At 42.3% G+C, this 16,304-nt stretch overlaps 1 protein-coding gene across 1 annotated transcript in view; it reads right to left on the bottom strand.

Annotated features, from left to right (window-relative positions):
- Window positions 1-476: 476 nt before the first annotated feature.
- Window positions 477-16,304, bottom strand: part of suclg2 (succinate-CoA ligase GDP-forming subunit beta) — an 85,804-nt gene continuing 69,976 nt past the window's right edge. The window contains exons 10-11 of the mRNA XM_068720216.1: window positions 9,418-9,538; window positions 477-1,537 (exon numbers count right to left, since the gene is read on the bottom strand). Of these exons, the coding sequence (XP_068576317.1) occupies window positions 1,425-1,537; window positions 9,418-9,538 (234 nt within the window). The 3' untranslated portion in view covers window positions 477-1,424. The remainder of the gene's footprint in view (window positions 1,538-9,417; window positions 9,539-16,304) is intronic.

The following is a 16,304-nucleotide window of genomic DNA, read 5'->3' as shown; positions in this document are numbered from 1 at the left end:
TGCCTGACAGATAATCCATCACACAGTCAGTGTGTCTGACAGGAATAGGTCTCAGTCAACTCGGTCTCTCTGCTCTGCTCACACAGGGCCTATGAAGGACAGTCTCTCCTCTCAAGTCTCTCTTGGGACAACCTACACTTGAGTTTCATTAAAGGACTGAAGGTGTGTGATTTAAGGAATTCAAGTGTGTGTGTGTGTGTGTGTGTGTGTGTGTGTGTGTGTGTGTGTGTGTGTGTGTGTGTACACACCAAGCCACAGATGAAAAGCAAGGCAGAGTTGAAAATGGTGTAAAAAACTGCAACTGATAACGGCGTCCCGACCGATGGCATTTCATTTATTTTGCATATTTGCTCTCTCCTGTAAAACTCAGTAGAATTAGTAGAGTTTGATTATGACGGCTTCCTTACTTTCCATCTGCTTCTGTCTTTACCACCAGGATACTCTAATGTGAGGTGATCAAATAAACCAGACACTAGTCTTGAAATATTTCTTTTTAATCTCTCAAATTATATACACAGTTTTGACACTGTCTTCAAGGTATCCTATACATTCATGATTATAAAAAAAGCTAAGTACAGTTCTATTCTTGATTTACTTTTCTTGATTTACTTTTCTTTTTCACCAAAAGAGTTGGCAGGATAGTTTACGAAACCCTTCAGCCTTCGTGAAATAGGCACAGATGTAAGCAGTTTAACACACTGTTTGCCTACAAGCACGTCACAATTAAGACGCGCTGTATAATATTCACAGCGTGGGAACTTCATCCATCTCAATTGATTCACACAGATAAGGCATTGGTTGGATTAATGGATTCGTTTGTCACTAACAAAACAGACAGACTGATCCAAAGTTAAGATGTGCTCGCTGTGATGCTGCCTTTTCTTTACAGCTGTTTCACAAGAACATGCGATATTCAGTCATACCGTACCTTTAAAAAAAAAACCAAAAAAAACCGATGGAGCTGAAAATCCCTCGAACTAATATTCCACACAAATGCCACACAATGCAGAGAGAAAGCGGCGTCTATCGCCTTGAGAAATGGTATGCACAAAGTGTTGGATTTCTGACGGGGATCACTAAAGCTTTATGATATTCCAGAACAAGATTATGTAGGCAAGCCTAAGAGTTGCAGAGTGATTTAAAGATTAAAAAAAAAATAAAAATAAAAAAAAGGTAAAATCCGCTACTTAACACACTTAAATTTCGTAATGTATCGAGATGATACACCGTCTGAAAACCTGCGATAAAGACACAGAGTTGGCAGTCACAGTGTTATTGGGAAGCTGGTGTCAAAACTAAAAACCAGTAAAGGCCTATGAGAGCAAAGGCTTGAGGTCCTGGAGGTCTGCATGTGTAAGAAAAGGCTGACGGTGATGTATGTCGGCGATGGGTGGACAGAGAGTGGAGCGGTTACACACAGTTTTCTATTTCTTGATGGCGGCCACTGCTTTCTTTGCAGCGTCATCCAGGTTCTCTGCTGCAGTGATGGGCAGGCCGCTCTCGGACAGAATCCTCTTGGCCTCATTGACGTTGGTCCCTTGAAGAAACAGGAGAACAGCGTTACAACAGGCGACAACAACACTGACAAAAAAAAAAGAAAGAAAGGGCTTAACAAGGTTGAACCCGACGTGCCATCTGCACTGATGTAAAAACCACACTGTGTGAAAGACAAAGAGTTCCTTTGGAGGAATCAATGCACATGATGACAGATGGACGGAGTTATGGGTGAACGGTGGTAGCTTTGTCTGTGAACACCGTCAGCGAGGCAAGAGGACAATTTGTGTGTGTGTGTGTGTGTGTGTGTGTGTGTTCCGCCGGCCGCAGCGAGGTCAGGTGTAGCAGGTGCTGGGTGATACGGTGGCGGTCCATGCCCCGGTAGACCCTCAACCAACCAGACACAGAGATGGAGAGACACCCGGAGACGCTCTACACAGTGAACTGGCTGCCTCCCAGCGGCGCACACTGCGCAGCCAAACATGAGCCTGACAAGCCTGTCACAACACAGAGCAGGGGGCACCGCGGTGGACGGAAGGACACGGAGAGGGAGAGGACAATAGTGAAAAGAGGGAGCGAGTGAGATGGAGAGAGCGAGGGCATTGGAGCAAAAAGGTCAAATGAGGCAGAATCGTCCACGCTGCTAAAACAACAAAAGCCAGCTGTTGATGTGGCATTTACTGATTTCTGTCTGATCGGGTATCAACAATTCTCCACTCCGTCTGCTCTTGGAATTCTTTTTTCTCGTTTTATTGTTATTTTTATTTCAGTTCTTATTTAAAAATATCTAGTTTTATCTGTAATTACTTTTGTCTTTATCTATCTGCAACACCTGAATTCCTCCAGGAGGGATCCATAAAGACATCTTATTCCAAATAGTCATTTGGTCATAAAACAACAACATTGTGTAATCTGATTACTCTGTGCTCAGTGTATCATATAAACCACTTTTCACCACACAAGCACCCTTTTTCAAAACTATAATCTAGTTAGTTCCTCATTTACATAAGATAAGTAACCATTTTGATGATCAGTTGATTGTTTATGATTCAAATACAAAGTTAATCTGCAGTTCTAATAAAAATAATAATTAGTTGAAGTCTTACATACGTGTACAGTATTTACTGTATGTGTGGAATAACATTTTCGGATGTGAAATTAACTGCATTGGTGTCTCTCTGCATTCACTCTGGACTATTCTGTGATGTGGCGCTGTGTGTGTGTGTGTGTGTGTGTGTGTGTGTGTGTGTGTGTGTGTGTGTGTGTGTGTGTGAGCATGCTCAGACGCCTACAGGTTGACCTTAGCTCTCCTGGCTGGCGTGTAATTAAGACTGCATGATATGTGAATTCTCTGGAGGCCCGGTCACCCTGATCAATACACCTTTCATGAAGAATTATATTACCAGCGCCACTTAACGCCTAATATTTCATCTCTTTTGACCAAGCTAGATAATAAGTCATTCCAAACACTTTTTTTTTTTTTTTTAACAATCAATTCTGCAATGTTATTAATTAGAATACAAGCAGGAAGAGGCCTCGCTCTGGCACATAAACAGAGGATTGGGTTTCACCAAGTCCTTTTCTCATCAAAAGCTGAAGGATGGGATATTCTCTCTCTGTGTGTCCACGGACAAATCTATAGTCTCAATGCTGCCGCTCATACTCACACTGTTACTGAACGCTTTACCTTCAAAAGGCTGACCCCTGACCTTCATTAGGATTGACAGATCCATAATATCATACTGAAAAGCTTATCTGTCAGATGATTAAAACAAAGTAGCAGCACAACAAAGTTGAAAAACCTCCGGCAGAAGCAGCCATATGTGCCCACAGCAAATAATACATAATGCAAGAGATGCACTGAAAAGACAAATATGCCTATGGAAAGTGTATATTAATACAGAAATAAAGTAAACAACACATGCCGCAAATATTCATGAGAAGCGGCATTGTTAAGAGACGGCATCTGTGCTACCTGTGTTATCAAAGTAATGTGTGAGCGGGGAATCACACATCTGTGGCAGTGAGAAAGAAGAGTCATGCATTGACGTGGGTCTTTCTCTGCATGTGTGAGTGAGAGAGACAGAGAGAGAGACGGAGAGAGAGAAAGAGAGCGAGAGAGAGAGAGAAAGACAGAGAGAGAGAGACAGAGAGAAAGACAGAGAGAGAGACAGAGAGAGAGAGAGAGAGAGAGAGAGAGAGAGAGAGAGAGAGAGAGAGAGAGAGAGAGAGAGAGAGAGAGAGAGAGAGAGAGACTGCAGTTCCACTGTGAGCAGTAGGGAGCAATGATGGCTCACAGCAGCAGAGGCAAAAGGACGGAGCCCAGTTGGAAACAGCACCAATAGGTGTGTGTGAATGTGTGTGTCTGTGTTTGTATGCTTAATATATGAATGGGTGTGTTCACCTGCAGCCACTAGGTGCTGCCAGAGACCTACTCACAGCCTTGGACCCAGACACATACAGTAACATAATGCACTCACACCAAGAAAGACTTTCATTTTAAAGTGAAATATCATGAGAATAACTGAAAAGACAAAAAGCACAAAATGATTTACACAATCTCCAGGGTTGTAGGGCTGTTAATTACTAGAGATTTCTTTCTGTTCTGATGTTCTACAAACATCTTTTTTAAATTAGTGCAATATAAGACATACATGCAGTACACTACAGTACACCAACACATACATACATGTGACACATACACACATACATAAAGTAAAATAAAATTGCATAATGCATGGCAGAATTTATGAAACTGAAAATACAATGTTTGATTGTGGGTGACAAATGTCTCATTGAGATAATAACTGTAATATTAAAAACACAAGTTAACACACTGTTTGAACAAACTGTTTAAGTCAAAAAAGTAAACACCAAGCTGCTTTAAAGGTGCAAGTTCCCAGATTTGGAGAACTTCTATCTCCTCTCAGCTGCTCTCAACATGTCGAAGGAGAAGCTCCGGTGACTTCATTCTCGGCTTAGAAGACATCACTTCACCATATCTTCACATAAATAACAGTTTTTTTGCTGCTATATTAATGTTAAATACAGCTCCTTTAAGTATTTTGCCATCTAAATAATTGTCACTTCATACAACACATTTCTGTTGGACATCCACACTAATGTGCAAGCTTTCTGGTGACTATTGTAGAGAATGTCACTTTAATTGCCCGAGTCAATTAAAGGCTGCCATATTTCAACAGGATAATAAGGCTTGGGGCTGTGCCAAAGGCTTGCGCTGGAGAAGTTCTGTTGATGCTGTAGTTCATAAATTTGTGACTAATTCTGTCCTAACGAGCCGAGTTTAGCGAAGCTACGATCTGATGAGAGGAGAAGACGGCCGCTGTATTCTCAAACCCACAGAGTTACTCTGTGCTTCTCATGGTTCCTTGTACATCACAGGGAAAACAAGGAGTGTGTTCTTGTGTAAGGTACAGATAAGGAAATGATGTGAAGCTTGATACCTTATCTGAATCCCTTTCTGTGGTTGTGGAATTAGCTTGATCCATTCGCCCTGAACTTTGTTTTCAATAAAAGTGAGACTGAGCAACTTTCTGTGGAAGAAACTACTTTTTGTGATGGAAATAACAGCGTTCTTTTACAAATGAATAGTTGAATTCATAACTAATAAAACACTCTTTGCTTGATCTAAGACACTGAAGAGGTTTAGTTTAGCGGTATTTAGCGGTGGCTAATATTGTCACGCTTTAGCTAAAGGGACATAAGTGAGGCGGTTTGGTGACTCTTTGACTCTTCTCTACTTGAGCTACGTGTTCCGCTATGTTTTAGATTTTACCACAGGCCTTTTTGACAGACATTTTGACTCGCCATAGCAGGAAAAGCACAGGTTTTACCAATTACATTAACAATGGCTAAGCCATGACAGGTGACAACGAGCCAGCATGCACAGTCATTCTACCGTCATTAATCTTAATATTTACACACTTGCTTTCGTACTGTGATGTGTTTTCATCAAAATGATGGCAGTTCATTTTCACAAAAAGGTACGCGCTTTTCAAAAAATCTGAATAGCAGACTTTTTAAATCAGCTAAATATTTTTGTCGGTGTCGCAACAAATACCTCTGACACCTACTAAGCAGTTCCAGTTAAACTGTCTGTTCACCGCTCTAAATGAATGCACTGGCTACATTAAATGAAAAACATAATGAGTGTTGTTCTTCAGTGTTCTTCAGTGCCTCATCCTCTGAGTCTGTGGTGACTATAACACACAAGCTGCAAGAAGCAAGTTCCATTGCACCTCTGAACTCACTGACACGTGTAATAGCGCAGGAGTCGTCTCTCACATCCCATCTGCTGTTCAACTGGCTACTGCAGCCGACAGTACACATGGCTTCTCATGTGCTCCTGAAACTATTGATATTCATTTTAGGACAATGACACGGCTGGATAGCCAGCTAGTCTTGTTGTTGAACATACTGTCAGATTATATTTACCGTTCGTCAACGGTACGCAATGTTATTGACTTTGAATCTTGCTAGCATAGTGTCCTTAGAGGTGTCCATTATTAGGAATTAATGGACTCTGCGGAATTAGTGGATAACGTGGATGCCATTATCCACTAATTCATGATAATGGATGTATGTGAGTGAGTGTGAGTGAGAGTGAGAGTGAGAGAGATAGATAGATAGGAAAAAACTGTTCATAATATCACTGAATATGAAATAACAGAGGCTCTATTCCTTTTTACAAAATGTCTGTCACAGTGAGTATTACCGAAATACAAGTTGCTTGGTGTCTCCCCAGATACCTTGAATAACTGGAGTTAAAAACATTTTCTTTCATCACTAAATGTCATCATACTTGGATTGTTAATCCTTATAATATTCAGCACCAAACAGTTGGGTTTCTCCCTTCAGCCAAAAATGGACGAGGCCTGCTCTTCCCACCTTCACCCTGTGTGTCGAACATCAAATGCTTCTCGTTTGAACGCTGAGAGAGATAATCCTGAACGCTGCCGACGCTTTTCCTTTGATGTGCTCGCCAGTCATTAGTCAAAGTTTTCCTGTTTCTGGTGAATCTTAGTAAATTAGATTTACAGAGCATCTCTGACTTTGAGAGTTCATATTATATATAAATGCATCTAGTCATTCACATTTTCATCCATGTTGAGCCTCATTGTATCAACAAGTACAATCACCGTATTCAGTTTTCTGAAGCAACTGTACAGCATTCATTTTTAGTACCTTTTCAGTTGTTGCCTGGTGCTTTCAAAGAGAAAGAATACGATTTAAAAAATTGGTAATTGTTTAATACTTACGACTAAACATTTACTAAATGTATAGATTTCAAAGGCTAAAAAAAGATGGTCAGATCAGTGTCAAAACGAGCCAGTGTCTACTCTTTTACTGTATATTTAGCATAACTCTGTGTATGTATATGTACATGAATATGTATTTATGTGTGCATTAGCTGCAGCAGATGGCCATTTAAGCTACGATGACACCGTCCGGACCGAGAGGGCCATTTCAACCATACTATCGGACCTAGCGTCTCTTTTTTAATAAAGTGGGAGAATTATGGCCAGATCACCTTTTAAGGAGAAAACAGCCACCACAGTTTGAGAGAGAGTTGGGGAACGGCTCCGTAAATCAATAGGCCAGGGAACAGAGCCAATGCAGTCACCTTTTCTTTTTTTTCCTGCACCCTGAGGGCTATTCAAGAGGATTTTTTTTCCCCACAGTGGCAGACAGCATCCTCACAGAGCAATATGTCAATGTTCACACTGTGGCCAAAGGGGGCAGTACAGTTCTTTGTCATGTATCTCCTCCTTTCAATACCTTAAACATGTGTGTGTGTGTGTGTGTGTGTGTGTGTGTGTGTGTGTGTGTGTCTACATAGATTATGTGTTAATTCTTTTGCATAAATTCGCAATGTATGAATATAAGTGCTCAGTTTGACTCTGTATCAGCTCGTACTTCAAGCGACTCTATCAGCTAATTCAACCCTATCAGCGTCTAGACAACATGGCCCTTCTCCTCCACATATGGGAATACATAACTCCCCACCAATGTAATCAACCCAGGCCTGTTTAAAAAGAGCCTTCCCAATTAAAAGTGTTCCAGTTAATCCATTCTGATCCCGTTGAAGAGCGCTGGGCCGCTCTCACTGCCCGGCGGTCAGCCTAGCAAGCTGAGCTGATTGATTCTGAACCAATCTTCTCCACAAGACTGCGGCCCAGGATGTAATGACCCACAGCTAAAGCTTGGATTAGGCCCGGGCCAGGAGAACGTGGTTGGCCCAACTGCCAGCAGTGACCTTCTGTACTCAGCCTTTTTGTGAGTCAGGTTGCATTACATGGTGTAGTATGAGGAATATGTGGTGACTAATTAAGGGGTCTGTTTTGATCCTTTGCCAATCCGGTCGCTTCTGTGGCGACGCATTTCAGGAGCTCACTCACTCTTCAGCCACATGGTCAATCCACAAACAGGAAGATTGTTAAAATTGTGCAAATTGAATTTGTGTGCAGTGGTAACTTGTGGGATTGAAGTTTAAGCCACACATCTGTGCTCGTTACAGCTTCAGTTTGGGTTCAGGTGTAAAGCTGTTTCAGACAAAAAAAAATCCCTAAATTGTAGACCTACATGAAATTTGCTTTTGTTCAACGGGAGAATAGTGAAAACAATGTCACACATTCTTAAGGGATGGTGATCATTATGCTTTGCTAAATGTATGTCTCACACTTTCCACTCACACTCTGAACAGCCATGTCTAAACTGTACTGTAGTGCCTCGGTGCACAGTTGGGTTCTAGAAACAGCTTACGCGCCCTGACCTACAAACCATATTAGCAGAGTGCGTGAGGACATACAGTATGAAGTGCTAACACACACACACACACACACACACACACACACACACACACACACACACACACACACACACACACACACACACACACACACACACACACACACCTGCTCTCTGCTCTGGACACACCACTCAGCAGGATCTTGACAATTAAGCTAACCACCAACTGGCCCCTGCGCCTCCGGGAGTCACCGCTGCCATCCCCCCCCCCCACACACACACACACACACACACACACACACAGAACTGAGCAGGTTTCATTAGCATATACAGGTGAAAGGTGAGCCAATCAGTGCATCTCTACTGTTATTCTGGCTGGCGCTAATGACGGGTGCGGCACAATGTGACACCTATGAGAAATGCACTGCTGTTCTTACTGGGACACTGGGCCACAATGAAGACGGATAGGCTCAAGAGAGCACAGCAGCAATAATACAATGGCTCCAAAGATTAAATCAACACGGGAAAGATGTGCTCTAAATCCTGCTTCAAAAATGGCAAATAAATATATACAAAATTAGATAGAACTGGCTATATTATCAGTCATTTGTTAGTGTTTGTATGCTTTATTGCATTGGAGTTGGAGATCGTGGCCACATGGGTTGTGAATATGGGGCTAACAGACAGGAAGGTCACAGTGATAACCAGAGCTACAAGAAAAGAGACATTTAAAGACATGGTGAATAAAATCACTGTTATTTAAAAATAAATTCATATTGAATTAGAGATTGGCGGGACCATAGTCTGTTTGCATGATGCCTACACTGGTGTTGGAGATGCTGGTTATCTCTACCTAAAGATGTATGTCATCTGAAGGCAAACCGCTCATTAAGACGAGTGACTGGAGGTGTGAAGGTTTTAAATTGTAGCTTTAAGGCCAATGTCATTATCCAGCATCATCAAATCCTCATCACGGTCAAGTCCTGTCAAACCAGGCTAGATGGAGGTCAATGGTCCATGTTTCTGAGGGAGATGATGCGCATTGTATAATGTGTGAGTGTCTGTGGGGGCCTGGCTTGCTAAGAGGGTCAGACAGGCTAAACCTGTCTGACCCTCTCTGTGTATGTGTGTGTGTGGGGAAGAGCGTATTTCTACCTTCAAGGCGGACCACCAGCGGCACCTTCAGCTCCAGCTCTCGACAAGCCTTGGTGATACCGTTGGCGATGATGGCACAGTTGACAATTCCACCAAAGATGTTGACTAGAATGGCCTCAACCTGTGAAAGAAGAGAATAACAAAAAAAAGGAATAAATCCAGTGGCGGGGACAAAAGCAGCACACCTGTGAACAAAAGCAGAATGTCATTGTGCAAAGGATGTATATTTATAATGTCAAACTTTCATTATGATGGGTTACCAAGGTTAGTCGAAGCAGGAGCACAAAACAGTCAACCATTGACGAATCCTTTGTAAAGCTAGTCATATACTTTGTCCGATACAGCTGTAACGCATCAGTGCAAAACTAATTGTTTCAAGATTGAAATCTCTTGACTGAGGAAAACATTTAATAAAGCAGCCTCACCACCTTTGTGTACAATACGTCGTGCACCGAGAGGCTATACAACACTGTCACACTGATGCAGAATAAAAGTAATATATGTTGACGTTAAGAGGGCAGCAGCAAGTGAAAAAGGCAACATCGGGGCCAAATAATAAAGCAATATTTCAACGGGAAGGGGTGACATGACGAACGGAAGAAGCTGCACACCTGGCTTGTTTTCAAACATTCTAATGTGGCAAAGCCATGTGTCATATCCGGCCTTTAAAACTGTGCGGTATAAAACTCTTTCCTTTCCTCTTAATAGAATATAAAACATGAATGTCTTTTCAGAGTTTTATTGGAATAAACAGGGTTCACATTTGCAGATGCGGATCTCCCAGCTTGAAGGAGATGAACTTCATTCAGTATAAATATGTATAAGTCGTTCAAAAAATGACTTATACATATTTTCACCCTTGGCAGATGTGTGTTTTGTCTGTGGATTCACAACCTTATATCTCGAGAGTGTCTTTCTTCCTCTGTCTGCTGGGAATCAAAAGTTGCTGATAACATTGGTTGGGAAGCCGAAGGTTGAATCCCACGGGAAACGGAAAGAGACGAGGTCTTAGGCTGTACAGAGCTCATACAAGATAGAACCCACATTCCCAGCTATCAGCTATCAAGAACAAACTTTTGAGTTTTGAACACGCCGAGTCGTGCCAAACAATCTCACTGTCTGTACCGTGTTCCCTTCAGCTGTCTCGAAGTTTCTTTGCAAACGATATCTTTACTTTCTTACTAAATGAGCATGAAGCTGATATCAGTAAGTAGTGAAGCAAGGCGGCTAGTGTGTGCGTGCGTGCCATTACACTAACAATCTAGCACTTGGTAATTACCCTGGCTAGCACAGTGGAAAAGTAGACTGAGAGCACACAGGATTAATCCTCCATGTTTGTTTATAATCACTGCTAATCTGTTAGCGCCGATTTGGATGAGCAGCTCGTGGGTGTTTGTGTGTGGCTGTCGTGAACGTGTATGTTTTCAGTGTGTGGTAATGATGTTTATAAGGAGAAGAGATCAAGGACTTGGATAGCTATCGGAGCGACAGCCACAGCATTGTCCTCTACGTGATATCCAAATGAGCATCTCCTTCTAAACAGCAGAGAATGACACAAGACCAGGAGAGAGTTCCAAAACAAACACAGATGTAGGCAGCAGCATAAAGAAAAGACGGTGAGCAAACTGCTGGGTCAACACAGAGAACTGTTTCACACCAATGAAGTATATATCACACAGGTATATAAGGAATGCAAAAAAACAAGGGGAGAGGGCAGGGAAACAGTCCCAAACTGTAAATGAACAGGACTCAGATGAAAAACAAAGAAAAACAAAATGACTCACGACTTCCTGATTACTCCTGTAATAGCACATGATGAGGTGCTCTAATTGAGTTAAATAATGGATGAGGCTTCTACAGTTTGCATGTTCTCACTGATACAATGGCCATTTACAAAAGGACAAAAGATAAGTGTGTTTGCAAATCATTATCCGTTTTTGTAGGTTTTTGTTGTAGTTAATTAAAACTAGATTAGGGTCATTTCATCAGTGAGTTGGCATTGTCACCATGGTTACTTGTACTTTAATATACAGTATGTTCTGTGTTTATTCGGACAAATAACTAAAGCCTTGAACAGAATTAGGTTTGAAGTTTCCAATTGTATAATTTTTTTTGATAAAATGGGAGTCATTGTTTAAGAAATGCAATTTCTTTTGCAAAAATAAAATGTTGTATTAGTGCGTAACTGTGTCTGTCCCTCCAGCAATTTAGTGTTGCACTTTCAACAAGTTGGGGAAATAAAAAGTGACAAGTTAATAAAAGAATGGACAAATTCAAAGCTTCAAAGACCAAGATATCCTGACTTTTAGTCATTTGTATGAGACACCTCTCTCTCTCTCTCTCTCTCTCTCTATATATAGAGATATGTTCCCTCAGGATATTCAGCACTCCTTGTGACAATTAAACTGATCTTCATGCGTAAAATTGCTGGAGCGACCCTTTAATGTACAGTAGGTATCACATATAAAAGGACAAGTGTATCCTCAAGGTAGCCATCTCTGTCTCTGGGACTGACCACAGTACTGATGGGAATCTGCACCCGTCACACACTCACCACACACTCATGTGTACGACCGGCACGCACGTGATGACTGGCAGACCCAGCAGGCATGCAAGTCGGTGATCATAGCTTTCAGGTGCAAAGCCAGATGTAGACACACACTTGTACAGCTCCACGACAGATGAACAATATGGGGTAAAAAAAAAAAAAAAATAGCTACCTTCACACACCTTCTAAAAGAAAACTACAGTAGAACTCAATGGTCGGCGTACATTTTATGAAGAGTGGCAGACGAGAGTTCAGCAGTTGTAGAAAAGCAGACAGAAAGAAAGAGGTGTGAAATGTTAACGACTCGTTGGTTCTCAAACCTCAGCCGTGTATCAAACAGTTCTTCTGACAGCATGTTTTATCTGCAGTTCACACATTTATGTGTATGCATGTGTGTGTGTCCATCTTTGCTGATGCCTCTGGGCATACATGGGAGTGTGTGTTGCCCCACTGTCCTGTGCAGGGGTGGCCCACAGCAGGGGCACAGGTTGAACATTGCCACTGTGAATTTGTACACAGCCAATTTAAAAAAAGACACAACGGAGAGCTGCGTATCTGAATATCACTGAACAAATCTCTGAGCTTGAGTCGGTGCATTTACTGGTTTGTATGCCTTTTAGACAAGAAAACATACAGTACTGAGATGAAATGATTGGAGGTTAAGAGTGACTGTAGTTGTATTACTTGCACATGCCCAATGAATTAACAATGGAATGTGTGAAACGGAACATTGCTCCTCGTGTTAGATGGTTGACACTGAGCCACAGCAACATGGGGCATCTTTTATGATATTAATGTACTTGCATAATGATGATAGAACATAGGGTTTGCGGTGGAAGAGAGTGACTCAGGGTCACACACACACACACACACACACACACACACACACACACACACACACACACACACACACACACACACACACACACACACACACACACACACACACACACACACACACACACACACACACACACACACACACACACACACACACACACCATTATGTGGCCCCCACTGGGGGGCAGCAGAGATTTAGATGCCTTTTTGCAGCTCCACCAGAGAAGGCTCTATTCTTGCCCTATTTGCAGCCCATTTTTCAACTCTGTCTCTATTGGGAAGAACCATTTTTCTTCCATTCATGCGTCTCCTATTGACACCCATGTATATTAATGATACGTAAGACATGATTTATGTCGCTTGGCAAAGAAGTAAATGCTGTTTATAGAAATATGGATGTTGCGAGGCGGACTGAGTTGCACTCTGCTCTAAGTTTGTTGCGTTTTTTTTCCCTTATAATTTCTCTTGGTTACAAGTAAGTGAACAGCCTAAGGAACATTACTTACCCCATACAAACCGACAACGAGCATACATCAAATGTTAAAGTTCTACCACTTCTGCCTATTCCAAGTAAAGACTGCAGATCCAGAGTTACCACACACACACACACACACACACACACACACACACACACACACACACACACACACACACACACCTGTAATTTGAAGTGAGATAATGTGGTTAACTATTGTGTGGCCAGAGGGAAAACAGACTTTAATTGAAAATATGCAAAGACACTGGAGCTAAAAGAGCAGAAAGGCAAACCTATGTGCATCTTTTTCATCTCTCTAATCATGTTCTCTGCAAGGACAGTTCATTCCGTTCTTAATTGCAACATATACCTTTGGTAAAGCATATCGGCCTTGTTGCGGTGGACTGCTCACTCCTCATTAGTTATAAAATACAGTATATTGCTTCTTTTGAGCAAGGTGCTGGACGGTAAGGGGTTAAAATGCCACAATGATGAACAGGCTGAAAGAATGGAAGCCAAAGTTAGGGTCAATCTCTTTGGTTTGATGCCCTCTCTCCAATCAAAAGCCTAACAACTGCTCTGCTCCATTCAGCTCACAGTGGCTCAGAAATCCAGCCTTAAGGTATGAAATAGCGTCGCACACTCCAATCCGTCTAAAATCTTCAACATCACACTCTGTAGCATTTTACCTCCTGTCACAGAAACGAGTACTGCCTCTCTCCTTAAAGGCATTCATTTCAGGTGAGCTAACTTGGCAGCGGGGTAGCTTTCTTTCATCAGAGATCAGCATAAGGCACCAGGTATAATGTGCCAGCTCGCTCTTTTTAGAGAGATCTTTGTGCGTTCTTTCAGGCAGTGTTACGGCATGAGCCGCTTCCTTCTACCTGGGTGCCGGCGAAATGATTCAAATTTTACAAAATAGGATCATTGCTGCCGGCATTCCGAATCCCTGCCAAGGCTCTTTTTGCGTCAAAGTCAAAAAAGGGCCTTCACAGGGGAAACAGGCTTTTCTGCCTGCTATTATACGCCCCACTAAGTGCATTCAGGACAAGTAAGAAATGTAGCCCAGACAATTTGACATGCTCACATGGCCCTGTATTGTACTCCTCCCGCCTTTGTTATTATGTGTGTTGGATGCATGTTTGACAAAATGTGTGTGTGTGGGTGTGTGTGTTCATCCTGTGGATAAAGGCATGTCTAATTATAAAACTATCAAATTATACGTCGATAGGAGTCTGGACTGAAATATAAAAACAACATCGGAAAGCAACATCACGTGTTCAGAAAGTCTTCATAGTCCTTCCGTAGACTGATAAATAGCAAACAAACATGTTGTACTTCTTTCCTCCAAGTTTCAACCCAGAGGGGAATAAAAGCATTGTATTCCCTCTCATTCTGCACAGCGCCTTGTCACGAGTTGCGCGTGCGTTGCTGAATTATCACTCAAATACACATTTTCATGCCCATACCCCTCTTAAGCACCGCTAATCTCTCTGCAGGAAAGAAAGGAAATGGAAAGCATCTTGTTTCCTTTGTTACCAGCAAGCAGATAGGAGTAAAAAAAAAAAAGCAAGGCTGAAGATGGGTGTTTGTCTCTCTGTGGCCTATTAAGGGCAATTGTTCTGTCTTATCTACTGGAGACAGCCTGTACCGTCACCGCCTGTTCTGGCAGGCCTTGTTTATTTGTTTTCGATCTGCAGGGAGCCCCGTGCTCGGCCCTGGGGCCACAGGTTAACATGCACGGCTTCCAAATCAAGGCAGGCCTGCTGGCTCTAATCACACTTCTTGGAATGACGGGACAGCTGTTTGGTGAGAAACGATTATTCTGTTTCTGTCCTAGTTTGAAGCAAGATAGGAGTAAATTGCCTTACATGGTCAATGTGTTGTTGAGGATTTCTACGCACATCTTTTTATTTTGGACTTGATGCCAGGGTGTCCGCCTGCCGTGCTGCATCCGAACCAGAAGGTACTGAGCTTAACTACCCACTACTTTACGTTAGATGATGGGAGAGCCAAAAGGGACGTGAGAGCTAAATACATCTGGACCCATGACAAACTGATGCAAATACTGAATACACAACATTATCCCCCATACAAAGCAAACATTGTGGTGGTATCAAATGATCACTGCAGAGCGTTGTTGATAAGTGTTTGAATATAGATGGTACACAAATAAGCAATACTCTGCCTTGTTACAAGAGACGACGGCAGCACTGTCACAACACGGCACTCACACTTAAGACACAGCCAACAGTTTCTTGGAATCATCTAATTCCTTAGAATTTCTCCCACTGTGTCATTGTGCTTCATCTCACAACACAAGGATAAGGCTGTGTGGATGAAAGGAAGACCAAGATTCCATGTGTTCTGTGTCATATATGTAGGGAGCATCAAATGAGTAACCTAGCGATCATCTAGCGATCTTGTATGCTATGTTTTCTACTTTGAGCATCAATTCTGTCAAACTGAAGAGCTATTTTGCCTGTGCATATCTATTCTTAGAGAGGATACAGAACAAGACAGAGAGGATGACACAAAGACAGACTGAGGGAAAAGAGGGTCTTGAAGTCAGAGAGTGAGGCGAAGTGAAACAGATGGGAGAAGAGAGATGGAGAAGAAAAGAGACGGAGAGAGGTGATGGGAAGTGGTGCGGTCCCTAGCTTCCATTGAAGGCTAGGATTGGCCCTGGCAAGAAGGGATAAGAGGGAAATAATTATCCAGCCTGCTGAAGCATGACAGCCCCTTCTTGGGACTGCGGAGAGACAGACTGAGCGTTATGTCAAAGATTGGCCATGTCACCGGTGGAGACACCTCTTGACAGACAGTGGCATCTGAAGTTTCACTTGACGGTAACAAACCCACAGCAACAGTCGGCTAGATAGCTGCCTGATCGATGCCAGGTGTAGACAAGGTTTCATCTGGGGAACATAAAGATGGTCTAGCATCTACATTACCTGATGTTAGTCCCTGTTCACACACCGTTTACATTTCCAAGCCTTTGGACTGATTTCCTGTGATGAAAAG

Source organism: Cebidichthys violaceus, unplaced genomic scaffold (assembly GCF_023349555.1).
Source record: "Cebidichthys violaceus isolate CVI_PGR_0920_01 unplaced genomic scaffold, fCebVio1.0.p SCAF_25, whole genome shotgun sequence".
NCBI classification, from domain to species: domain Eukaryota; kingdom Metazoa; phylum Chordata; class Actinopteri; order Perciformes; family Stichaeidae; genus Cebidichthys; species Cebidichthys violaceus.
The sequence above is the reverse complement of the archived record's forward strand: the minus strand, read 5'-3'. Positions and strand labels throughout refer to the sequence as shown.